This window comes from Cebus imitator, unplaced genomic scaffold (genome assembly GCF_001604975.1).
Source record: "Cebus imitator isolate Cc_AM_T3 unplaced genomic scaffold, Cebus_imitator-1.0 Scaffold205, whole genome shotgun sequence".
Taxonomy (NCBI): Eukaryota; Metazoa; Chordata; class Mammalia; order Primates; family Cebidae; genus Cebus; species Cebus imitator.
This window is the reverse complement of record NW_016107520.1, coordinates 3,547,220-3,573,299: the sequence shown is the minus strand read 5'-3', so window position 1 is coordinate 3,573,299 and position 26,080 is coordinate 3,547,220. Positions and strand designations below refer to the sequence as shown.

At 38.7% G+C, this 26,080-nt stretch overlaps 1 protein-coding gene across 3 annotated transcripts; it reads right to left on the bottom strand.

Moving 5' to 3' along the window:
* Nucleotides 1–1,819: 1,819 nt before the first annotated feature.
* Nucleotides 1,820–26,080, bottom strand: C1QTNF3 (C1q and TNF related 3). Of its 3 annotated transcripts, none has more exons than XM_017548300.2 (6): nt 25,543–26,080; nt 18,407–18,518; nt 16,067–16,221; nt 11,481–11,610; nt 6,924–7,023; nt 1,820–4,110 (listed from the first exon to the last, which is right to left on the bottom strand). In XM_017548300.2, the coding sequence occupies exons 1-6, from the start codon at nt 26,041–26,043 to the stop codon at nt 3,951–3,953; spliced, it is 1,158 nt and encodes a 385-aa protein (XP_017403789.2). In that variant the 5' UTR covers nt 26,044–26,080; the 3' UTR covers nt 1,820–3,950. The 3 variants fall into 3 exon arrangements, with proteins under 3 accessions (XP_017403789.2, XP_037601541.1, XP_017403790.2); XM_037745613.1 differs by having other exon boundaries at nt 25,582–26,080; XM_017548301.2 differs by having other exon boundaries at nt 25,762–26,075.

The window sequence follows — 26,080 nt, the reverse complement described above, 5'->3', positions numbered from 1 at the left end:
AGTCTGGCCTCTGAGCTACAGATCTCATAGATCTCAGAGCCTTCTCCCTATTGCCAGAATCACCTTCCCCTTACAGCAATAATCCTTCTGAATAAAGTCTCTCTTTACGTAAATTTAAGCTTTTTTTTTATTTTACATTATTAACAACTTTTAAAAATGTGTAGACTTTTTGACCAAATAATCTCACTTCTAGAAATGTAATCAAAGGAAATAGTTTATTTTTTTAAAAAGAGAATGCTCATGACATATTATTTGTAGTAAAAAAAAAAAAAAACTAGAAACAGCAAAAATCTTTTCCAAAACAGAAAAGTTAAATAAATTATGCAACCATTCAAAATGTGTTTTCAAATTGTTCAAACACTCTCAAGTAGCATTTGAGAGTGTTCTTAATAGATGAGTCCAAACCATTAGAGCAAGATACAAAAATATATGAAAACCTAATTTCAAAGGGTTTTGTTACTACGTTTAAAAATAAAAACCATCAATATATGAAGTAAAAGACAAATAAATATTTCAAAATGTTAATATTATTTAATATTTGATAGGATGATTAATTTTATACTAAATATTTTTGTGTCTTTTATAAATTTTCTATAGTGAGCTTTTTGTAATCAAAATATTTTATATATATATATGTGTATAACACTCCAAACATACCAAAGCAAGAAATTTGTCTCTGGCCATCAAATATTATCTTTTCCACAAGCTTTCATTATGCTCTCAGCTAGTTACTGTTTCCTGTGAATTCCTAGTCCTTTGCCCTCTATGGCTGTAAAAACATTCTAATTTAGGTTATATTATTCATGTACTTATTCCCTTTAGCCTATTGTCCTCTATTAGGTTGAAAATTTAGGGAAGGTAAGAATTTTACTTTAAATGCCACAGGAGTGCCTGGAATAGCACAGTATCTTGCATAAAGTAGATGTTTATGAATCCCAGCCACATTGTTTGGAGTTTACATTTGCATATTCCATCCTCTGAATTTTTTTATATATTTTAATTTTGAATTCAGCTTTTATTCATGATACCCTCAATGAAATTCCTTCAATAAAATTTCTTTGTTGTCCAAGAGTCAAATATAATGTTTTCTACACTGGAAAATCACCAAAGCTGATTATTATGTGAAACAGTTCTATACCATATTACATCCCTGAAGCAAGCAGAAACTCATGTGCTTCGTTTGCAGAGTGCTTTAAGATTTAGAATTTGAGGCTGGGCACGGTGGCTTATGCCTGTAATCCCAGCACTTTGGGAGGCTGAGGCGGGCAGATCACCTGAGGTTGGGAGTTTCAGATCAGCCTAGTCAACATGGGGAAACCCTGTCTCTATTAAAAACACAAAAAATTAGCTGGATGTGGTGGTGGGCACGTGTCAGCTACTCGGGAGGCTGAGGGAGGAGAATCACCTGAACCCAGCAGGCAGAGGCTGCAATGAGCTGAGATCGAGCTACTGTACTCCAGCCTGGGTACTCCAGCAGAGTGAAACTCTGTCCCAAAAAAAAAAAAGATTTAGAATTTGCAAGTTTGTTTATTAGATGATACATGTAATTTCCTATGATACCTACTTACTGTTTCCTTTTTAGCATCTCAGTTTTGGGACACTTGTGAAATCAGTCTTCCAGGTGTAAGTCTGGTCATGGGTAAATGGTGAAAGCATTGAAAAGTATCTTCACGTTTTCCCATCTCTGTTGTGAATCAATTTCCTTCACACCTGAGACTTGTTGCCTACAACCAAACCTTGTGTGTCTCTAAGGCGAAAATTTAGAATTTAAGCATAAACATTACAAAGACTTCAGGTGTGTGATAAAAAACCTCTTCCGTCAGAGATATTCAGATTTTATTTGTGAACCCTCTAAATATCAATGTCTTAAAAGGCTGGATTTATAATAATGGAATAACTGAAAAGTGAAGTTTTCTGGAGTCACATGACCCTGCTGTGTGCCATGTCACCTATTCACATGGCTGTTCACGTCATCTGCATGAAAATATTTTCACTTTGTGTTAACCATAGTGATTTACAATTGTATGACTATTAGACTTTATTAAAAACAAGTGTAGAAAGTATAACAAAAGTGTGTTTATTTCCATATATTGCTTGTTACATTTTTCTTGCCACAGTTTTATTTAAAGCCAGGTCAAAATTTTTCTCTAAGTATTTATTAATAGTGTATGTTCTTCAGATATAAAATCCCTCTGGCCAACATACAACATTTGAATATCTATTGGCAACATACCTCTATGAAATATTTATGACATTTGTTAATAGCAAACCTCAGCCTCCTGACCCCATGTCCGAAGTCGTGGGTGATGTGGGGGACATATACAAAATTACAAAAACATTACTGGTCAAGCACATTATAGCTAAAATCTACTGACTCTAAAATGGCATTGCATGGGAATTCAGAGTTTCAACATAGTTGTGGATCAAAGGAAAGTGTCAAAGGCTAAGCTGAACATGGAGGGCACTGAATTAGCTAATAAGGCAGCTCTAATTAGCTCTCTATGCCGTTAGTTGTAGAGATAATCAATGCAAGTAAACCCATGGTTTAAGAGCCTATGTGGAAATCTAGATTGTTATAGATAATAAATTAAAGACTCAATATTTTAAAGGGAATTCATTATATGAAATGTTTCAGATAGGCGTCTGTCTAGTGCATTTTAAATATGATTCAAAATGAGGGTAAAGACATCTTCTCATGATGCCTTCTTTGCCTAAAATAAACCAAATTGGAGTATCATCTTTGGAAACTGTCTTCAGAACTTTGGGAACATTCTTATCAATATCATCTTTGTGGCAAATTTAGTCCTTTGAGAATAGATTTTGGGGTGCAGACGGATAGGCAAAAGGTGTCACCAAGTGACACCTTCTACAATACCTGGCACATAAAAGCTGCTCTGTGAATCTTGGTTAAGTATTGTAAACAAGGAAGTCATATTATTTTTTTATTGAATAAAACACTAAGACCCTTTTCTCATGTGTTTCTTAAATGGAATATTCTTATATTTCATATTCATTAGTTTGCATGTATACAATTAAGTTTACATTCCCTTTAACATGACATAGTGTATATAAAGTAGAAATATATTGGGGGTGATTTCCAAATTAAAAGAAAAGAATGTGATAATATTCATCCCATATGAACTAAGCTCACCTTAACTGGTTCTGCAGGCCGCAGCGACAAAGACCTATTGTAACTCAAGAAACAAAATGGCAAAGAGTGAATCTAATAAGCCAGATCATATAAACCCAGTTTTGGACCATGAGAACATTCTATTTCTAAAAATGCAAGCCATTAGAACTCAAGGTTTAATTATAGAAGTATTTTTATTAAAAAGGAGGAACCAATTATTTGTCTACATTGTAAATACTTTTGCTATCTAAAAGCTATCTGGAATTATTTTAAAAACTGTATTTTATTCATGAATATTGACCCACTGGGTGAAAGTGTTACTTCCTAGTCTAGGCTTTATGAATGTTTCTGGAACCTAGGTCCTGGCAAGTGCACCCCTGTTCTTGCCCCAGCAATATCACTGCATCCTATTCTCTCAAGTGTTATAAAGAATGATGAACTCAAGACTTCAGGAGTTCCTGAAAACTGATATTAAATTAAAAGCAGAGCAGCCATAATTCTTTACAAATAATTTCTCTGATAGGAAAAATTATTTCCAACCTGTGTCAGAGGAGAATTCTCCTTTAGATGCCAAGGAAAGAGTGATAAAGATGCTGAGTATATTAGTCAAGGTCATCTGAGAAGGCTATTTTGTGGTTGATTCTTCTGAGCCCCTGAGTTGTCCAACATGATTGGTGTATACCTGTAGCATGAATAGCATAGTAACGAATAATTTTTTGAATACAGCCTGTAAAACCCTCAACTTTAATGTTTCTCAGACCATAACAATATCAGCTCAGCTACAAGTCTTCCCCAAAGTGGGGCTATTCTAGTCATGTATTTACTTCGTTTCAAACAGCAGGAATCCTGCAAAGGTGGAGAAGCGTTGGTGGTCCCCATGGAGAGCGCCATTGCCCATTCGCAGCCAAACCTCATCCCCTTTGGCCAGCTTCAGCACAGCATGGTTGCTGGATGTGTCTGATTTGCCCTTCATTTCATAGCTGGAAAGAAAAAGAGGCACAAACTACTTAGTCTTTGCCATGAACAACCAGCTTTTCACCAAAGTCTGTTCTCCCGTTCTCCCCTTCCCACAGGTATAATCCTGTGACTGAGTTCTCCAAGCAGCCTGTAAGCAGAAATGACCTATGTGCCCCATCTACAGCTGGCCAGTAACACTCTCGCAAACACCCCTCCCTGCTCCTTCTTATGACTGTCTGGAATGTTCATGGCAATGACAAGAATGATTTTAGAAGCCATATGGTGAATACTGGGTTCTTGAAGACTGTGTAGAAAAGAGCTCTCTCTCTCTCCCTTACCCCAACCTGGAACAACTCTGGGCTGTTTGATGAGAAGGAAAGAAAGTGATACTATGACCCATTCCACTGGGTTTTTGTTACAGCAATCTAGCTTTCCCTAACTAAGCTAGAATTTGGGACTAAAAGAGACTGCTCCATAACCCAAATAAAAATAGGCTTCACTGGCTCATGGTCAGGCAAGGAGCGATGGGGAAACAAATATCGTGGTCTGGAAAATCAGGAAATCCATATTACACTGTGCAAAAACATTTGGGAAAACGTGATAACTTGGAAGATAGATCTAATGCCTACAGGCTAAGAAAGGGAAACGATCGGAAAAAGCCAAAATACTCTTTGCTGCTTTTAGAAAGATGTTGCTACAAAATATCAGCTTAGGCAAAAGCTGACTTGTTTGAAGTAGAGGAAGTAAACAGTGTCTACATGGTTGGGGCCTAACAAGGTTAGAAAAACCAGGTGTTTTCATACCTGGAAGAGCAGTGATAAAGCTGATGTTTTTTCCTTAAGACTACTCATTCAGCAGCCATAAAAAAGAATCAGCTCATGTCCTTGGCAGGGACAGGGATGAAGCTGGAAGCCGTAATTCTCAGCAAACTAACACAGGAACACAAAACCAAATACCACATATTCTCACTCATAAGTGAGAGCTGAACAATGAGAATGCATGGACACGGGGCAGGGGGGAACATCACACACCAGGGCCTTTTGTGGGGTTGGGGGAAAAAGGAAGGAGGGCATTAGGACAAATACCTAATGAATACTGGGCTTAAAACCTAGATGACGGGTTGATAGGTGCAGCAAACCACCATGGCACATGTATACCTATGTAACAAACCTGCACGTTCTGCGCATGTATCCCAGAATTAAAGTAGAATTTAAAAAAAAAAAAGACTACTTATTTAATCAAATAGACACAGCTGTGGCACAATCTGATGGTTTAAAAATATTGCCTTTCTACCCAAATCTATTGCTTTAGAAAGCCTCAGGTTAACTCCATTAAACTGAGAGAAAGGCATGAAGACAAGGAACAGTAGACTGAAAACTGTCAAGGAAAGTACATGGATTGTAGTTCAGTAATGCACGTTAACTCACTTGACTTAATGCATTTAACAAATGAAGCAAAATCCAGCTAAGTCAATAGAGTAAAACAGAGTAAAAAAAAAAAATAGAGTAAAAGCCTGTTAAGTAAGTTTCTGAGGAAATGAGATTACCCAAAACTGGACTTAAGAGGCTTGGGATGTTTGACTCAGCCTTCAAATTCGCACCACCAGGAAGTGGGCTGTGAGAGAGACTCCAAGGAGGGCCTGTTCACCTTTTAGATGTGCCACGGAGAAAAACAGATAAAGAAGACCCTCCTAGAGGACAGAATCAGGAGCCAAAGAGAAAAACAGCCAATGAACCATTTGATGAGAAAGACTACTCATTGACCGATTCAGGGCTTTGAGCTGGATGCATTATTTGTGCTTTACAGTCTGTCTCCCATAGAGACAGGGATGGGGACACATGTATTCTAAGTGGAGGAAGAAGAGTTCAGCAGATATTTGGAAGCCAGAGGGGCAGAAAAGGCTAGCTGTTCACCAGAATCCCCTTCCCTCTCTTCCATCAGCACTGCACTTCCATGCCACCCTTGCACTGGCTGGGTGGAAAATAATGTGACTAAGTTTTCTGAACAGAATTCCTGATCCATAAATATTTCCACAAGCTGGCAACAGCAAACTTTTCTCCGTCTGACTCTGGCAATGACAATGACCAGAGAGAATTTCGAAGTCAGTTTTATAGATAGCAGAGCTGCTTTCATCAGCCTGGCTTCCTCAAAAACCAGGAAGAATAAACCCACTCTCAACCTGCATCCTTCCTCCAAATCCCCATTCTTTCCCAACTTAGAACTCTTGCCCTGGACTGGTCAAGAAAAATCAACTTCTAGCATGTTAGAGCTACCGGATCTCTTAGTTGCAACAATTTCACCTACCCTAACTCATCATTATGTCTTTTGGCATTTCAAATACATCTTCCCACTCAGGTTCGGTGCCAGAAGCAAACACAGCAATTATCACACATCATCAAAAATAACAGGGAAATGATAACAGCCAGAGGGTTTTTGATAGAAAACTCACGGCCCACTTAATTGTAAGAAAGGTGTTGGCTGTCTACCTCTCTGCCACATTTCGAGCTAACATCAGAGGGCATGGGAGAATGGGAAAGCAGAAAAAGGGGGAGAGGGAGAGGAGAAAAATCATGAGTTATAAAAATAATCCAAATGATTGGTTATGGGGAGTGCTGCTAGTAACTAATGCAAGGCCTCTTATCAACCTGCTGATGCTCAAGTTCATCAGATTTATTTCTTCCCAAATAGTAATGATGATAATGTGGCCATATTGGTGCATGAGAACTCTTATTAGGAGAGGGGCCATGTCAGGCTCTATTGACTCCTACACGCTTCCCTCGTTCCTTGAACAAACAATGGCAGAACGGAGGAGACCTGTATAGGAAAGACCACCCACCTGTACATGCTGAAGACTGTATTGCCGTTGTGCATAAGGTACACATACACTTCCTCAACATCCTCATGCTTCATCATGCTGAAGGTGAAGAAATACACACCTGAAAAAGGCAGGTATTTATCCATGTTGATATTAACATGTTATACATTGAGGATCTGGAGCTATCTGGAGATTTGCCAAATGCCTTCACATTTCTTTTATTGATATTCTTTGTAGGATGGAGTCTCTCCTTGGCCTTAATTTGCAGGAATGTCCCTTTATCTACTCCCCTTCCATGTGCTTTCAAGTATTTTGAAACTTTCTCAATGTGTACACTGTGTATCCTGAATAAGACTTAAAAGTCTTTAAGAGAAAGAGCCTACCTCATTGTAGCTGTATCTCTCTGCCTTGTGCTCTGACAAAGTGCTTAGGTCAAAGTAGGTGGTCTTCCTGGGCATAGGTTAGCTATCATCTGCATCTATAACAGGACTCATGTTATCAAGGTACAGAGAGGTTTGGGGTTGAGCAACAATGCCTCCTGACTTAAGAACACAAGGAACTATGATAATACGACAGATGATTATACTCACCAAAGAAGTTAGCTAAAGGTAAGGAAACCCTGTTTATGTTTATGAATTCTAAAGACATGGTTCTGGTAATTTTTCATGTTATTCCTTTTATGTTGGTGAAATCATATACAATAAACAGAAAGACCCAACTTAGACTCAGCAACAGGACCTTATCACTAAAAGTCTGTATCCTCTTCATTTGAAAAAGATCAACATATATTTTTAAAGATTTTAGTTTTCTTATAAGAGCCTAGGGGTCTTAACTGAAAGCAATATAATATGACCTAATTATACTCTAAGTGCCAGCACACAAGATACTATCACTGAATGATTAAGAAGAATCCAGTAGCAGCAGATAAGTCAAAAGGAAAAATTTTCCAACTCTAAGTGATCTGGGATTTGGGTGTGCATTTTGGAAAGGTGAATAAACATAAGTCATCAAGCTCTTAGTGATTTCCATGTTACATTTTAAACTAGTGGCTTTTCAAGACATAATCCAGAAATATCTTTTTTTAAAAAAAGCAAAGGACAGTTCTATTTTTTTCTCAAAGGTGCAATCAAGTAAGTTGGAAAAATAACCTGTAAAGGTGCATGTCAGTTCACCTGATTCTAAGCCAAATTAAATGAAGAAGTATGATGATGCTTTGCCTAGTGCCAGGAATGCATATTCAATGTTCTGGGAGCAAAGGAAATGGCCTCAAAGTTCATCATGCCCATTCATATGCCTGGAGATTAGCCCACAGATGAAAAGAAAGGCAGATAAAATGAAAAGCCTCAAGAAAAATAGTTTATAGGTGTTTAGTTTTTCATATTTTATAAAATTTCATATTAGACACATACACATCACAATTTTCAATGCCTCAAGAAGACAAAGCTGAAATCAAAATGACAGGAAAATATATTAGTTTTTCTTACAAATGATGACTACTATAAAAAATAGATTGCAAAAACATGTTAGAAAGAGTAGACTGAAAAAACCAGATGGTGAATAAATGAAATGCCTGGAGTTGGAAATACCGAAGTGAATATGTATTATACCCACATGTGGCTTTTCTGCAAGGGAAGGTACTGAAACGAGAGAAGACACACTTGCCCTACGGCTTTCAGGTCTTTGTGTTGCTGTAATTTCAAAAACCAGCCTTCTCTGTCTCTTCATTCCCAAAGTTGAAAATGGTCTTTTTGCAATCTATTGCAAAAGTGGAGATTGAAACAGAAAACTGTGAGGGTCAAATGACTGCATCGCTAGAAACTGAACGTCTGACCCAAGAGAGCTCGGAAAACCAAATTTTACTTAGGCTTCAATTATAAAGCCATTTAATTCCAAGGAAATGTGGACCAGGTATTTCACTAATATAATCTGTGGCACCGATAGCATTTAACAGAATAGTTTTAAGAAAATTATGACATAAACCTTCAGAGCAGAAAATCACATAAGAATGTTAAAGGTGATTTTCCTAACATTAAAGTGTGTTGAAAGATTGTTTCTATCATTTCATATCTCGGTTCATTTCTGACTTAAGCTGAGTAGAAAAATAATTCAAGGTGTACTTAAAAGCATTTGTGAAAAATCTGACAGGACCACTGCATCCATCAGATGTTTCTTCCTTTTAATTCTGAATACCATATAGAGAAACAAAAAGAATTGAAAAACAAAAACCAAATAAGTATCCACATTCTGCAACACTAGGAGTCTGGAAGAAAATCAATGAACTTCAAAATACCTGTAAGTGCTGCCAAATGCCCCTGAGGGTAGGCAGAGTCACGTGGAGATAACACGAGGTTGGGCAGGTTCTGAGGAGGCCAGGTGGCAGCAGGTTTTACACAGTGCCAGGAGAAATGCGCTTTCTGATAGTGAGGGCCACGTGGAAGGGCAATGCTGCAAACAAGCCCCTGTGAACAGGGCTGAGTTCACAAACTGAGTTCACAACCATCACCCCAAACACAGCCTTTGTTCACCGTGAAGCAAAGGCTGTATTTGGGGTGATGGTTGCTAGATACAGTGTAGGCTGTGGAAAGAGGACCTACAGTGGCCAATCTCAAAATCTGCCAGCAAAAAGGAAAAACAAAAAAGGCTCTTGAAGGCAAGGGAACTAGGAAGTGCAAGGCTGGTTTCAGAAGCTTTCCTGGACCCAGTGCAGTCTGGAGAGGCAGCGGAAGTGTGAACAAGAAAAACACACATCAGGACCATACTTAAAAGGATCCATCAGTCTCCCCGCAGCAGGGGAGGGAGTCATTGAGTTACCCAGTCTAGAAACTGCCCTCATCCTTTCTTTCCCAAGAAAATATATCATATAGCTGGTCAAGGAAAATACAACTCATTCAACCATCAGTTAATTTCTAAAAGTAGAAAAGAAAAGCAAAAATGGCCCTAATGGATTAACAATACTCTCTAAGAAAAAAACATTGTCATATAGTAGATGAAAAATGTAGTCATGGATTTCTACTAATAAAGCAAATACCTCTATGAAAGATCATTATAGAGCAAAAGGCACAAACCCATGGTAGAAAAGGCCAGATAATAGAAGGAACTAAACACTGGGGGCATCAGAAAAACCTGGTGAGATCTGAATAAAGTCTGTAATTTAGTCATAGTATTGTACCTACTTTCATTTATTTATTTTAGTAATAGCCCTTTGGTTATTTAAAATGTTAATAACAGGGGAAGATGGTTAAAGAAAATATGAAAACTTTGTATAATAGTTTTATAACTCTCCTATAAGTCTAAAATCAATTCAAAGTAAAAAGTTTGTAAAATGGCATTTTCTATTTAACAACTGTCCAGAAACTTGAAAGCACATTTTGCTGATTAGGCTATCAGGAAATAAATGCTTTCATATCTTGACAATATAAGTATATTGGTTCAACGCTTTCAGGGAGCAATTTGGCAAAATTGATAAAAAAATTGTGGATATGTTTACACTGGTAATGTTTCTAACACTTTAGCCTACATATATACCTGTAAGTGATCAATATCAAAATGGTATATTCTGACTGGCATGGTGGCTCACACCTGTAATCCCAGCACTTTGGGAGGCTGAGGCAGGTGGATCACCTCAGGCCAGAAGTTTCAGACCAGCCTGGTCAACATAGTAAAATCCATCTCTACTAAAAATACAAAAATTAGCCTGGTATGGTGGCCTGGGTCTGTAGTGCCACCTACTCAGGAGACTGAGTGGGTAGGATTGCTTGAGCTTGGGAAGCAGGAGTGGCAAAGGTTGCAGTGAGCCAAGATGGCACCACTGACTACACTCCAGGCTGGGCAACAGAGTGAAACCCTGCCTAGAAAAAAACAAAAACAAAAACACCACCAACAACAACAAGAAAAAAAACAAACTTGAAACAACCCAATGTCCAGAAATAAGGGAATCACAAAATATACTTTGTTATATCCAGCTATAAGAAAGAAGATGAAGTAATGCTGTGAAAAGAGTTCTAAAATATATTGTTAGTTTTTTTAAAAGCAAGATACAATCAGACTGTAGAGTATCCTAGCTTTTATACAGAAATAGGAGAAGATATATTTGTATTCATTTGCATAAAGAAACCCTTTCAACTTTTTAAATAAGTAAATGTATTACCTACTCAATTTTTTTAAATTAAAAACTAGGATCAAGCACTCCCTGGGGTGGTGGCTAGGGGAGGAAAAGGTTATGACACATTTAAACTGAGAATTATGTTTTAAGGACTTTTATAATCAGAGGTAACTATGTCCTTCTCAGTCCAAATCAGAGTTAATAATATTAGTAACTATGGCCATATTTTAAAAACTGTTTTTGTCTTTTCAGATTCTAATTTGTTTACTTTGAAATCCAACAGAAATCTATATGTGCTGTTTGGCTTAACCCGAATCAGAAAAAAATACTACTTAAATGTCTTCCTTTATTTCCTACTCCCTTCATCCTTCTTTCCCTCCCTCCCTTTGTCAGTTTCCTCCCTCTCCTCTTTCCTTTCTTCCTTCACTGTCTTATTATGTTGATTAACTCAATCTTCATCTATTTTTCCATCTCACCTGATACTGGTGCCCCAAATCTACCAGTCATGACATCAAAGAAGTTTCCAATGTTGGTCTCAACACTGCTGAAGATAATCCCACTGTTCTGATTGCTGAAGTGAGTTGCCAGAGAAGCCATGAACGCAATCTAAGGAAATAACTATTGGTCAGTAAATAGGCAATTCATATTAAAGAAGTCAAGTTTTTATGCAGATTCATTTGTTAAAACATTATATATAACAGCAAGATTGGAAATAAACATCAATCTATGGAGAAAGAAATGAATAAATTATGGTAATTCCTAACATTTTAATGCTGTGCAGCTGTTAGATTGACAGTGTATATCAACATTTTTGAACATAGGTTTCAAAGATTATTTGTCTTTCAAATGATTTTTGAAATATTAAAATTCTGTCATTAAATAATACCAGAAAAATTTAGATGAAATTTTCCACATATAGCTGTGAAATGCATGTTAGCAAATTCAAGGATCTAAGAAATCCTGTAGTCGAACATTTTAATTTTGGAAACCCTGCATTATTTTTTCCCCAAAAGATGCCTATTAATTCTTTTTTTCTTTATAGAGACAAGGTCTCACTACGCTGCCCAGGCTGGTCTCAAACTCCTAGACTCAAGAGATCTGCCTTCCTTGGCCTCCCAAAGTGCTAGGATTAAAGGCATGAGCCATGGTGCCCAGCCTATTAATTTCTAACAAAATTAATTTTTTGAATACACTTTGGTAATTCTTGATGCTGATCTAAATGTGCATCTATATAAAATGAGAAAATATCTTCCATTCACTGTTTACTCAAAAAGTAGACAACACAAGATCATTATGGTCTGCTACCACACTTTATTAATTGCATCTGTGTGGATGGAGTTATTGTGTGAGCAAATTCAGAAAAATATCTGCAAGAATATTTTTGAAATTATTAGTAGTATGTCTTTCTTGGTAGAAGTTTCACAGGAAGGTTTTCTTTTCTTAATTACACTTATAATTTTCAAGTAGCATGTATTAATTTTATATTCAGAAAAAAGAGATACTAATTTTAAAGATATAGAATTGTATTTACTTACATGAACAGGTATTTAGGATAGATTGTCATTCATTAAATAAAGTAATAATATGTATATATGTTTCCATCATATTTAAAAGTAACATGTATGTAAGTATGCATAAATCTGAAAAGTTACATAACTGTATGTTAATAGTAATAATCTCTGGGCATGTTTTATTATTTTTTGCCCAGAAGTTTTTTAATCTTTTTTAACAATAAAAAGATATTATGTGAATAACCTTGAAATGGTAAAAGAGTGTTTGCAATTATCTAAAACATAGAAAAATGGTTTACTAAAATTAGCAATCTTTTTGAATATAGAACAGCAAAAATTTCTGGGCATGATTTTGGATGAAAAAAAATGTCATATTGGAACTGTAAAGTTTAGAGATAGGAGATTCCAAGAAGTCATTTAATAATCACACCCATTCCTGGGAATGGTTACAAATACTTTATGTGTAATCTTTTAAGGGACTTTGAAAGCCTCTCTCAATCAGTAAAAGATCAGCGAAGATGATCTATTTAAGAAGCCAACTCATGGTGGCAACTAAGAGGTTCTATGAGTTTGGGAATAAAACTGCCTACTTGGGTCCAAAAATATGAGATTAAGGCCCACCTCTCTTAATTCTGTCACTTGGTAAGTCATTTAGAACTTGAGCCTCAAATTTCTATATCCCTTCAGTGGGAAATGGGGAACTACTCTTCCTGCTCCTGCCACTACTACTACTATTGCTACCACTTCTGTACTATTAATGTCCAAAGACAGGGCTGAAGTTCAAAATACAAAATGTTGACAATAATTTTTAAAGTCTTGGGACAATTCCACCTGTCAAGAAAAGCTTTTGTCACTATTCACAATAGCAAAGACATGAAATCAATCTAAATTCCCATTAATGATAGACTGGATAAAGAAAATGTGGTACATAAACACCATGGAACACCACGAGTCATAAAAAAGAATGAGATCATGTCCCTTAGAGGGACATGGTGGAGCTGGAGGCCATTATCCTTAGCAAACTAATGCAGGAACAGAAAACCAAACACCACATGTTCGCCTGTTCTCACATATATGTGGGAGCTAACTGATGAGAACACGTGGACACATAGAGGGGAACAACAAACACTAGAGCCTATCAGAGGGTGGAGGGTGGGAGGAGAGAGAGGATTAGGAAAAATAACCAATGGGTAGTAGGTTTAATACTTGGTAATAAAATAATCTGTACAACAAATCCCCATGACACAAGTTTACCTATGCAAAAAACCTGCACATGAACTCCTGAACTTAAAATAAAAATTAAAAAAAAAGAAAAGCTTTTGCTTAAAACCACCATTGAAGAATGAGTTGCGAAGATCAAAGTCAATCCTTGGACCAAATGAGTCATTGAAACTGAGTGTAAGTTAGATTAATAAATTCTTTAACTTGCTGGAACCATCAAAGAATGTGAAGTTCCCTCCTTCACAATCTGCCTAAGACTCAAATGGTTGTATTGTGATTTTAGAGTAAAATAGTTGATGGGGCAAATTTAATAATTGCCCAGAATGTTCTCTATCAAACTGGCTACTCCAGGGCCTCTTCTCCGTGGTTTACCATTCACAGGTTCTAGGTTAGAGTGTTTAGCTTTGAGATATTTATCTTCTGTCTCATGAAATACCTTAACCTGGCTGAGTGGCATCTCTAGCCTTTTTGTTTGTAAATTTATACTGGCACATGGATCCCAGGTTGCTGAAATCATGAAACAGCATTTGGCTGGGCACGGTGGCTCAAACCTGTAATCCCAGCACTTTGGAAGGCAAGGCAGGCAGATCACTGGAGGCCAGGAATTCAAGACGAGCCTGACCAACATAGTGAAACCCCATCTCTACTAAAAATACAAAAAAATTAGCCAGATGTGATATTGTGTGCCTCTTATCTTAGCTACTCCAGAGGCTGAGGCAAGAGAATTGCTTGAACCTGGGTGGAGGCTGCAGTGAGCCAAGATCACACCACTGCACTTCAGCCTGTGCACACACACACAAAACAAAACTAAAACAGCATTTATTTAAAAGTTGCAAAGCCCGCAAAAAGCAGTGAGAGTAACACGCTAACTATTCAAGTTATTTTAAACTTGAAAAACCAAGACCCAGAAAAATGACGGAACTTATACAGGGTCAAATAACCACCATACACACACAAAATAAAAGACAGTTTCCCCTCAATTGATCTTTCAAGAATCAATTTATAGTCTAGTTCTTTATAGTCTTTATATCTAGTTCTTCAAATGACAAGAATTGCTTTATAGTCTAGTTCTTCAAAAGTCTCTCATGTTGCAGGATTTTATCTCAGTTACTTTATTTTTATCCACAAGTTACTGTTTCGGGAAGACACTAGCCAGAAACAAACTTAATTTTTTTAAATGCTAGTTTTCAATGCTGATAGAAGTTCCCCAGAGGGGATCCATTTCAAAATATTAGCTCTCCCCTACCTTCCAAAAATAACCCAAAGTTAGTAATTTTTCTTGTGATCTAACCTCACATTTATCAGTTTAAGATGTTGTTGGCAATAAGAACTTTAAAGGTCATTTAAAAGATAAATAAAGAATAGACATATGGAAACTTGAGCTGGGGATAAAATGTACAGTTTTAACCTTATACGTAAACTGATTTTTTAAACTTTATGCTGAAATAAATGTAATCTGGTCTGGAGCATTAAGTGGATGATTCAAAACCAAAATCCTCCATTGTTAAAGAAGATTCTGACAAGAAAAGCTCAAATAAAAATTGTACCACAAGGCCAAGCGTGGATCCCTGCACTTTTTTGGGAGGCTGAGGCAGGCAGATCACTTCAGGCCAGGAATCTGAGACCAGCCTGGCCAACATGGCAAAATCCCGTCTCTATTAGAAATACAAAAATTAGCCAGGTGTGGTGGTACACACCTGTAATTCCAGCTATTAGGGAGGCTGAGACATGAGAATTGCTCAAAACCAGGAGGCAGAGATTGCAGTGAGCACAGATCGTGCCACTGCACTCCAGCCTGAGCAACAGAGCAAGACTCTGTTTCAATAAATAAACAAATAAAAATTATACCACAAAATCCAAGTTGAGAGAAAACAATATATATCGATATTTAAGTATAGATTAGTATATATAAATATAGCAACATTAATAAAATATCATAACTAGACATTTCATCATCCCATTTATATATTTAAATGTTTATATATTCAAGCTGGCCCAAACCCTTATTACATCTTATTACATTCTTCAAACATCTCATTTGGGAAAATAGGAGATGAGCTTATATTCACGGATGCCTTGGATTTGGTCCTATGAGGAACTTGGATTTCACTCTTCATAAATGTCTCTCCTCCCTAAGAATAATATCAAAGTCCTCCTTTTGGATAGAATAGGCCTTATGCAAACATCCCATGGTGTAGATGAACGAACTGAAACTCAGGTTTACTCAAGATTGGGGAAGGCTTGAGTAAGCACTCAAACGTGCTGATTCCTGGCCCCTTGTGGCCAGGGAGGTTGGGAAGCCACCAGGAGATGTACCGAGGATGGTTTACCTGAAGTTCCGGTGGAATCCCCGGGTATCCCTTCTCTCCTTTGGGGCCATGCTGCCCCCGCTCCCCTCGAGGCCCCAGGTCACCTTTGTCGCCCTTCTCACCTTTGGCTCCTTCATGACCAGTGGCTCCGTTGTTACCATTGTTTCCATGGTTTCCTTAAACAACCAGACATCATCCCATGAGAAAACCCAGTCGCTCATACTTACCATCCATTTGTAGACAAACTGTCCAAACTCAATTATGAAAGGGGACCATTCGAAACAATCCCAAGTAGAACCAAGGGGTATCATCATCTAAATGGGGCACCAGGCTCTGAAAGAAGCCTCAGATACCCTAAAGCTCCAAAGCCTGTTTATCCTTTGAAGCAAGTCTTGGAGAAAAAACTGTGTATAGAAGACTGATTATCATATTATCATTTAAAATAGCAAAGATTGGAAACCAACTATATAATCACCAATACAAGGAAGGCGTGGCATATTCCAGTAAACCATGTTATATAGTCATAAAAAAGAAGGCTGAAGAAAAACATTTAATGATATAGTGATATTCATGATATTTTTAGATTTTAAAAAGTTGTGAGTGGCCAGGTACAGTGGCTCACACCTGTAATCCCAACACTTTGGGAAGCCAAGGTGGGAGGATCACTTGAGCCCTAGAGTTTGAGATCATCCTGAACAACATGGTGAGATCCTATCTTTACAAAAATGGAAATTAAAAAATTATCCAGGTGTGGTGGTGCACACCTGTAGTCCCAGCTATTTGGGAGGCTAAGGCAGGAGGACCTCTTGAGTCTAAAAGGTCAAGGCTACAATGAGCCTGGATTGTGTCACTTCACCCCAGCCTGGGCAAAAGAGTCAGATCTTGTTTCAGAAAAAAAGTTATGAGTAAATAGAAATAACATGTTGCTATTTTTGTTTGGAAAAAATATGTATTTATGGATTATATTCATAGAGAAAAGACTAGAATACGTTACAGAAAAATATCCACAGTGGTTTTTTTCTAAATGTGAAACATGAGTAATGTTCATGTCATTCTATATATTTTTCTGTCTCTTTGAAGTTTTCTACAAAAAACACATAACACTTTTATAACTGGGGAAAAGGTGAACTCATTCATTAAAAAAATTACAGCAATGGTTTTGAAAGCAAGAGTTGGAAAACAATTTCGGCTCTTCCCTTTGCCACCAAGAGACAATTTTTACAGCTCTTCTTTATTTTAATATTTGCTAAATTTCAGGCTTTTTTGCTGTTTATTTTGCATGCTACCTTTGATCAGTTATCATAGCAGGATTATAACTCTTCCAAATGAATGAACTTTGACTGTGTTTACAAATTAATGTGTTCAGTGACAAAGCAATTTCCTGGTTGGAAAACATTTAACGAAGGCCAGCCTTTCCTATAACCCCAGAAGAGTTAAGCCCTGAGAAGATTTTCTGAGGGTCAAAATAGCCCCTACCCTACATCATTGCACCTGGTGGCTGCTGTCCTTGATGGCCAATGACATAGGTTCCAAGCCAGTAAATGTAAAGTTTAACATAGGATGTTCTTACTGTAAATTTGGTTTTGTGCAAGAAGCTACTCAAAAGTAGAAAAAAAAAAATGAAACAACATTTGATAAATATTAACATCAATGAGAGTAAGTCACAAAAGAGCCAGTGGACTTTGGCCATACCCTGAGATGGCCATACCCTTGGGATTAACCTGAGGATGAAGACAATAGAACCCAAGATAGGTTTGGGAGCCCCAGATTGAGGGGACGTGAGCTACCCTTTCCTGGGCTGACCCAGGGCACCAACAGGCTCATGGCACCCCCACCCTGTTCCTGGCACCATCAGCACAGTACAGATGACCGAACTGTTGGTCTAGCAGGGTCTGATGTAGCTCCAAAGCATTCCCCATGCCACTACGTGGTGCTGGAGCCTAAAAATGTTTCCATGAGCCTGAGAGTGACAGGAGTCAACTGAGAGACAGCTGAACATGGAGAGACCCTGAGACTGGAACAAGAAGCACTTAGCTGCACCTAGAGTCACACAGAAGGACACACAGCTCAATGACTGGCATGGAAATGACTGTAGCCCAGACCAGTAAGCTTTCGGCTCTGCTCTGCCCTTCTTAAAGCATGCTGTGGGAGATATACTGGAATGAAGACTATGATCAGGTAGTTTCAGACTCAATCCTGGTGAGGAGCCTCCAACCTATGAACCTGGTACTTCAGCGTGCCACAAGTCTAGTGAATCCTTTGGATGACACACAAGTGATCCCAAATTATTTAGGTTTGCCCTTTGCTCCTACTTTAGCTTGGGCTGCAATTAGATTGACAGCATGTCTTGCTCATCCTTACCTGGAATGCCAGGAGGGCCCGGTGGCCCAGGGGGCCCTTGGTAGCCTCGAAAGCTGTAGTCTCCATGACAACACTTACTGCAGTCTGGGGCCATTCCTCCGGTTTGTGGAGACTAAAAAGATAGAAAGAGAAGCTTCAGAAAAAAAGGCACTTGTGAGCAATTAGGATTTTTAAATTTCCTCTGGCCTTGGCCCTTAGGTAAGCTTAACTGCAATCCACAACAAGATCAGAAAAGATGGGATGGGGTGGAGATATCAATGGTAAAAGGCCAGGGAGCAGCTAAGGTGAGTTGATGATCAAAGGAAAAGGAAATAAGAAAGCCAACAGAGGAAGATGCTCTTTGAAAAGGCAGGTGGGTCAGGGTGGGAAATTGGGTCATATTCTGGAAAGTGTTTTCCTGCTGCTACGATAGCAGCAAAGGAAGAAACTCCTTCAGAAGTAGATTTGGAAGCCTCTTCTCTTTCCAAGCTGCCATAGCCCAGATGTAGCTAAATTGAGTATATAACCCTCAAATTACAAGAATTATCCACTTCAAACACTGTTATTAAATTCTTACTGTGCTTACTATATTTGTGATACTGGGTTAAGAGCTAGATCAAAAGTTCTTAGAAATTCTGAATAATAACACTAGGTTTTCAAACAGCTACAGCACACTTAAATTGTCTTAGAAAATGAATAAAATATTCTTTAGTCCAATAAATTTATTTATTTAACTGACAACTACAGATTGTATATATTTATCATGTATAACATGTTGTTGTAAAATAAGTGCACATTGTAAATACCAAATTGAGCTAATAAACATATTAGCTTATATTTTTTGTAGATATATATGTATAGATATATATTTTTTGTAAATAATTTACCTTTTTGTGGAGAGAACACTTAAAATCTGCTCTTAGCAATTTTCAGGAATACAATACATTGCTATTAACTATAAGTCTAATACATTTTTATTAATTATCTACATCTTAAAACAACTTTAACTTTACAAGTAAATCGACTAACATGATTTCTGTTTTACACATTCCACTTTAAAATGTGAAATGATTGGTTGGCTGGGCATCATGGCTCATGCCTATAATCCCAGCACTTTGGGAGGCCAAGGCAGGTGGATCACCTGAGGTCAGGAGTTGGAGACCAGCCTGACCAACATAGTGAAACCCCGTCTCTGCTAAAAATATAAAAATTACCTGGGCATGGTGGTGCATGCCTATAATTCCAGCTACTTGGGAGGCTGAGCCAGGAGAATCACTTGAACCCAGGGGGCAGAGGTTGCAGTGAACTGAAATGGCATCACTGTACTCCAGCCTGGGTGACAAAAGCGAGACTCAGTTTNTTTCAAAAAAAAAAAAAAAAAAAGAATGTGAAATTATTATCTCAGGGTTTGAATTGATATTTAATAAGCACTTAATGGGTACTAAATATGCTCAAATATGACACAGTAAAATGCTTATTTATACAAAGATAAATTTCTAAAATTTGTGCTTTCTGTCAAAGGGCTAAAGATCTAGTGGACGTTGACTGCAGAAGAGTTAAAGTTGTGTATGAAATTTGAACTCTCATCTAAATTGGCAACTTGCCTTTTAATTGTGTCATACAAAATACTCGTGGAAATGTTCCTAGACATCAATTATAATTCAATGGTCTTTTGAAAACAGCATGTTGTTGCTAAGAGATTCATGAAAAAAATGAAATAAAGGAGAGAAAGGAGGCCAGGGAAGAAGAGAAAGAAAAAGGAGGCACAGAGAGAGGAAAAAAGAATTTAAAATTCAAGTTGCATTATCACTAAAACTTTAAGCAGAAAACTAGGTCAAAACTTCACACAGTTAAACATGTAGACCTTTTTTTTTTTTCTTTAATCAAAAATGGGCTTGGATTTTGGTCTCACTCTCTCACCACTTTTTCCTAAAATTTTCCACAAAGCCACAAAGCTATTCAGGGAAAACACTGAACAGTATCTGAAGCACAAGCACTCTCCTGCAACAGCTCAGAACTCAAGTCTTGTCTGATCAGGAGCTGTGACTTAGAGCTAACTCTAGTCTTGTCTTCAGTCTACCAGGCTCCAACCTGGACAAGAACTAGAGTCTACGAAAACCTTCTGTCAAATTGGTAGGGGAAGAAAAATCAACTAAAGCCATGGGTTTGAGATGAGCGATTTCATCTCAGGGATTTTATCTGAGGGATTTCAGGACACTTGAAAAGTCAAAGACACCACGGCACGCCCCACCTTCTCATCCAAAACTGTAATCTGAGAACTAAGGATTCCATATTTCCTGCCATGGTTTTGCTAATGTGAAATTCAGCCTTTTAAACCTCAGAAAATTCAGGGCTCTGCCAATGATGAATTTTAAGGATGGAGAATGGAGGAGAAGAAGGGAAAATCCTCAAGTGGAACCACTGATGTAGGAATGGAATGGAAATACTGAGATGCTTAGGAATGTTGAAACACCCACTGGACTGAAACCAGAATTTCCATCATGCTGCTGCGTGACCTTAGAGAAGTCACTGTTCTCCAGACATCTTTTTTTGCTTGCTTTGTTTTTGGCTATTAAATCAAAGGATTGGATGAGGTGGTGTTGGGGCACGGAAAATGACTCTTCAAAACAACATGCTTCAGTGTGTTGAGTGCTTTGGAAATGGAAGGCTTCAGAAATAAGCCACGAAGATAAGGTGAGCTCAGGGAGGAAGAAAGGGTCCATGGAGCAGGACAAAAGCTCGCTTGATCTTGATTTTCAGTACGAATGCAGGTCATAAGAGAGGGGCCCTCATGATTCTTCTGACTTTTCGGATTTTAAGAAAGAGGTATTGGAAGAGCTACCACAGGGATAACTGGCTTGCGGGAAAGCGAGAGAGAGAGAGAGAGAGAGAGAGACAGAGACAGAGACAGGGACAGAGAGAGAAAGGAAGGAAAGAAAGCCTCAGATCCAAGGTCTCTCTCTGCCCTTCCCCTGCCTCCCAGTCTCTCTGATCCTCTTTCCAGAAGCGCCTGGAGAGATTCTGTTTGGAATTTCAAATAAGGAAATTTGACTAAGGAAGCTTCTTTCCAGAAGAAATGCAATTGTCTTAAGAACTCCTCCTTAGGAATCTATCAAATAACCAGGAAAGATCAACCACTGGAGAAGAGAAGAGACTGGGAGTCATCACAAGGCTCAGACAGGCTTTTCCCTATTTCCTGAAGGCAACTAGGAGACATAATCTGGGAAGCTTTAAGACAACCTCTGTTCACAGTAAATTTCCCTTCCCTTCCTGACACTGTTAAAGCAGGTAGCTACTCAGACATAAACAGGACAAGGGAGGGCTCTACCTGACCAGGAATGTCAGGTGATCATCAGGTGATGGTCAAGTGGTTTTTAACTGTCACTCTAAAATAATAATTGGTTGCACCCAGTGCCAGGGAAAGCCAGTCTCCCTATAGATAGAAAAAACCTGAAACTGGTGATCAGCAGCTTCCCAATAAGAGGTCAGGAGTTGGGCAAGTGGGTTCAAGCAAGTGCATTAAGAGGCAAAATGGCAGAATGTAACTGGCAAATGACCTCCTAGGAGCATTTGACTGGTAAGGGAAGAGTACCTCAAGTGAACATGCTTACAACTCCAGTGAACACACTGCACATGCTCATCTCCCAAGTAAGTACTGGCAGGCCACTGCCCATGTGGACAACCCACCCCAAGGGAAGAATCAAGGGAGAAGCAACACAAGATCCCAGAAGAATGCTAACGTAAAAAACCCTAAGTCAAAAGATCAAATCATGCACTTGTCTTTCAAGTTGCTCATTCGGCCCTCTTCTGGGTATACTTGCCTTCCTTTTGTTCTTGCTCTAAAGCTCTTTAACGAACTTTCATTCCTGTTCTAAAACTTGCTTTGGTCTCTCCTTCCACCTTACTACCCTCAATGGAATCGAGGAGCCAAGAATTGAGGTTGCTACAGACCTGTATGGATCTGGTAACAACACCTCCCTCAAGGCTCAGAGGAACTTCTTCATTTACTTCTACATTCCCCAACTCCCTGCTACCCTACATGGAAGGGTATGTCAGCATGCATACTGCATTCCCATGCAATTCCCGTGTGCTAAGCCGTTAACTAAATCTGTATGTGTTTTTCTCCTATTGATCTGCCTTAGGACAGTTAATTTTCAGAGAATCTTCAGAGGATGAAACAGCAGAAGATTTCCCACTTTTTCCCTACAATGGTCTTGCATTTTTTTGTTGTTGTTGTTAAAGTCTAATATCTAGGCACAAGAAGTCAGCTCCAGGAGATGAGGTTGCTCAATGCTAGAGCTAACTTGGATTGGAAGTGCAAGACCAAGCTACTTGAGGGCACCTCGAGGGCACAGAGCTGTCACCAAAACAGTGAGAGACTTTTGGTTGCTACTAGTCAGGAGCCTCGTGAGAACACTTCAGCAACATCACATTACATGTTCCTCCCTTTGGCCTTGTCTTTCGAAGTTCAGTTGAATGTAACAATGCTTGTGAGTCTTTTGATGGAACTCTTAGAACAAGTTGGACGGTATGTGTTAATTCAGAAGTTTTCTCCTAGGTAAGGGAAAAATTACATGTACGTAGTTGCTATTTATGATCTCCTTAAGTTTATAAGCCGCTTTCCCAAAAGCAGGTCAAATTTATATGCAGAAGTCATGTAAATTTGCCTCATGGGAGAAAGACAGGCTCCATCAATTTTGTAGACGGAGGCCTAGGGGCAGTGATGCAGAATTGAACTCTACTACTTGTAAGTGACTTCTAGAAAGAAGAGTCATAGCTCCTTTTTTTAACACCCCCCCCAAAAAAAAAGGGAAAAGAAAGAAGAGGAAGGGAAGTGGGAGGAGAGAGAAATGGGTATCCAGGAGAAGGAGAGGAGATTGATAAAGGTACATGACAAAGAGGCTGCAGAGAAGAAAATACCAGGAAAAGAGTCCAGGTCTGCTCACCCCAGATCTCTGGCCATTGTACTCCACCATGAACCCACAGTCAGAGCATCTCTCCAGAGCACAATCTGATTATCTCACTGTCCTGCTATGAACAAACAAAATCTTGCTAGCAAAGCAAAACCTAAGCTCCTAAACCAGATAGCAGAATCCTTCTTGGCCTGACACTAAAATTGTGTAATGTCCCATCCCCCCACCCCCCACCCCTGCCTCCCTAACCCCGGAGCTTCAGCCACAGCCAAGTCCTCACAGCCCTCCAGTCTCTGCTGCAGCACTTTTATTTTCTTCCTAATTTGCTGTGGATAGTCATTCTTTTAATCTCATCTTTTAAGATCCAACTCAAAGACCATCAGTACTTTAACACTTTCGCTCGGCTGCCTTTTATGTACTGACTTTATTTAACACATGGCATTTAATCAAACTTAATTTAATTAACAAAAAATTATTTCTACTAGAGCCCTTCAGGATGGTTTGGACATGGGAGCTCAGGCATATTTATCTTTATATATCCCTGGCCCCCCCTTTTAAAGTTTGGCACAAAATAGAAGCACAAGAAATGCTTGGCAACTAAATGAATAAAAGGAAAAGTGAATTAAATGAAAGGAGAGGGACAGGGGAAGTAGGGAAAGAAGGAAGAACATAGCAGAATTCTAAATTCAATCTGTATCTCCATAGCCACTGGTAGAGGGGATGTACTGAAAACTCTAAATATCCTCACTATCTCCTGTTGGTGGTTTGTTTGAAAATACTTCAGGATTCTAGAAGGTAGAGTGAAGGAGAAATGTGATCGGGATTTCAGTGGCCTGCTGGGTGTTGGTTGTCAGGACATAATGACCAAAGATAACCTTTAACTTCCTTCTGCTGCCTCTGGGGAATCACACTGTCATGTCCAGGAAGGATACCATCTATGAAATGGTGTCCAGATCAAGTCTTGGACACAAGTGAAAATATCTTCACTACAAAACAAAAACAAAACAAAACAAAAACCCCACACACAAATCACCCTTTAGCCAAAAGATTGTCAGATGAATAGGCAATGCCTAAAAGTGGCTTTCAAAAGATAAGATCACATTGAAAGAATATCACTTCTTCCGTGGCTCCTCAAAGAAGCAATGTTCTCTTGATACAGCCCCCACAGAATGGTTTGGGCAACTACATTGTGTGGTCAGTTTAGAAGTTCTGGGTTAGTTTCAGATCTACAACTGATTCTGTATGTGATCTTTGTTCCTGATACATAACCAAACAACCCACCCAAACTTCTCAATCCATGGTGAAAAGGATTTAGATTTCAACTACATGAAATTCTTCAGGTCCTATTTAATGCATTAAAGCAGCCAATTCTTGTAGTAAAAACCCATGTGTTCAAATATCATATAACTCAAAGTAACTCTCCTCACTCCCTCCATCTGTTTTCAACATATCAGAGTCTCTCCCGGTATTTAATATTTTAAATTACATTGAGTTTCGCCAATTTGTAATTCATGATACTGAAATCTTGACTCACTCTTACACTACCAAGAGTTAAAGATATTTCCTTAAATGCTGAATTTATAACCTGAGAAATAAATCAAGTCCTCTGTGATTATCAGGCATCAAATCATGCTATAATGTTTGCATTTTAAATATACAGTTTATTTTTTATTTAACTCTTTAATTCTTTTTAAAACAAGCTGAACAGGGAGGCTTAACAACCCAGAATGCTATAAATCAAATAAACAAGACTGACAAGAAATGTCACAGTATACTCACAGATCAAAGTATAAAAAATTCTGATTGCTTTTGACAAACTCAAAGGGCAGCTTCTCCCTGCTGGAAGGGATTAAGAAAGTCCAGTTCTCTTACAAACAACAAATGATTATCTACCGCAACCCATCTGTCTTCATGGGTCAGCACTCCTTTCCAGACCAACAGAGCAAGAAAGAAATCAAGTCCCAGCATAGCAGGAAGCTGGCTCCCCTTTCTGATGAGGTGATGCTATGGCCACTCTTTATCCCATCACATCTGCTGATTTTCTAACAGAGACTGACAGTCTCTCTTGTACCCCAGAGCAATCCAGGAAGAGATCCACAAGCAGCTTAGCGAACATCTCTAAAGCATTCATTGATTCTAATAATCTTAGCCAAAAAAAGAACAACAGCAGCAACAACCACAGCAACAGCAAAAACAAAACTCATTAAGCTTTCACACAAATCCTTAAAAGAGAATTCTGAGTACCTGGCCCCAGAATGGGGTGATCTGGGCTAGGTCATCTACCTCGGGGTGCGGTAGCTCATCTGGTCTCAGGGATTTTAGGTCTGTAGAAGTGTTATTATCCACAGTCCCAGTTTTAGGATGGCTCCGCTCTCTCACTTTCTCCCTCCTGGAGCCGCTACGGCCAGTCTGCTGGTGGCTTTGCACTATTCTCGCCACCACTTTGTTAGCTCTTCCGCTCACCTCCATGTATTCATCTTGACACAGGCAAAAAGGGAGGAAAAACAAAGCCAGAAGTTGCCAATAGACGAGCTGCCTCCAAAGCATGATTCTCAACAGAGCCTCAGAGCCTCCCTGAGAAGACAGCAAGGCTCCCTCCAGGAGCGTGGTCTCCTCGGGTGGATGCCAGGACTGGAGCTGAGAGCTGCAGCGGCGGAGTGGTTTTATAGTTTGGTGTGTAATAAATAAGGCTGTAGGCATGCCAGAGTGACAGCAGCCCTCCTCCCCCGGCAGAACAGCCCCCATTCATCACTTTCCCACACCACAGGCAAGACGGATCTGT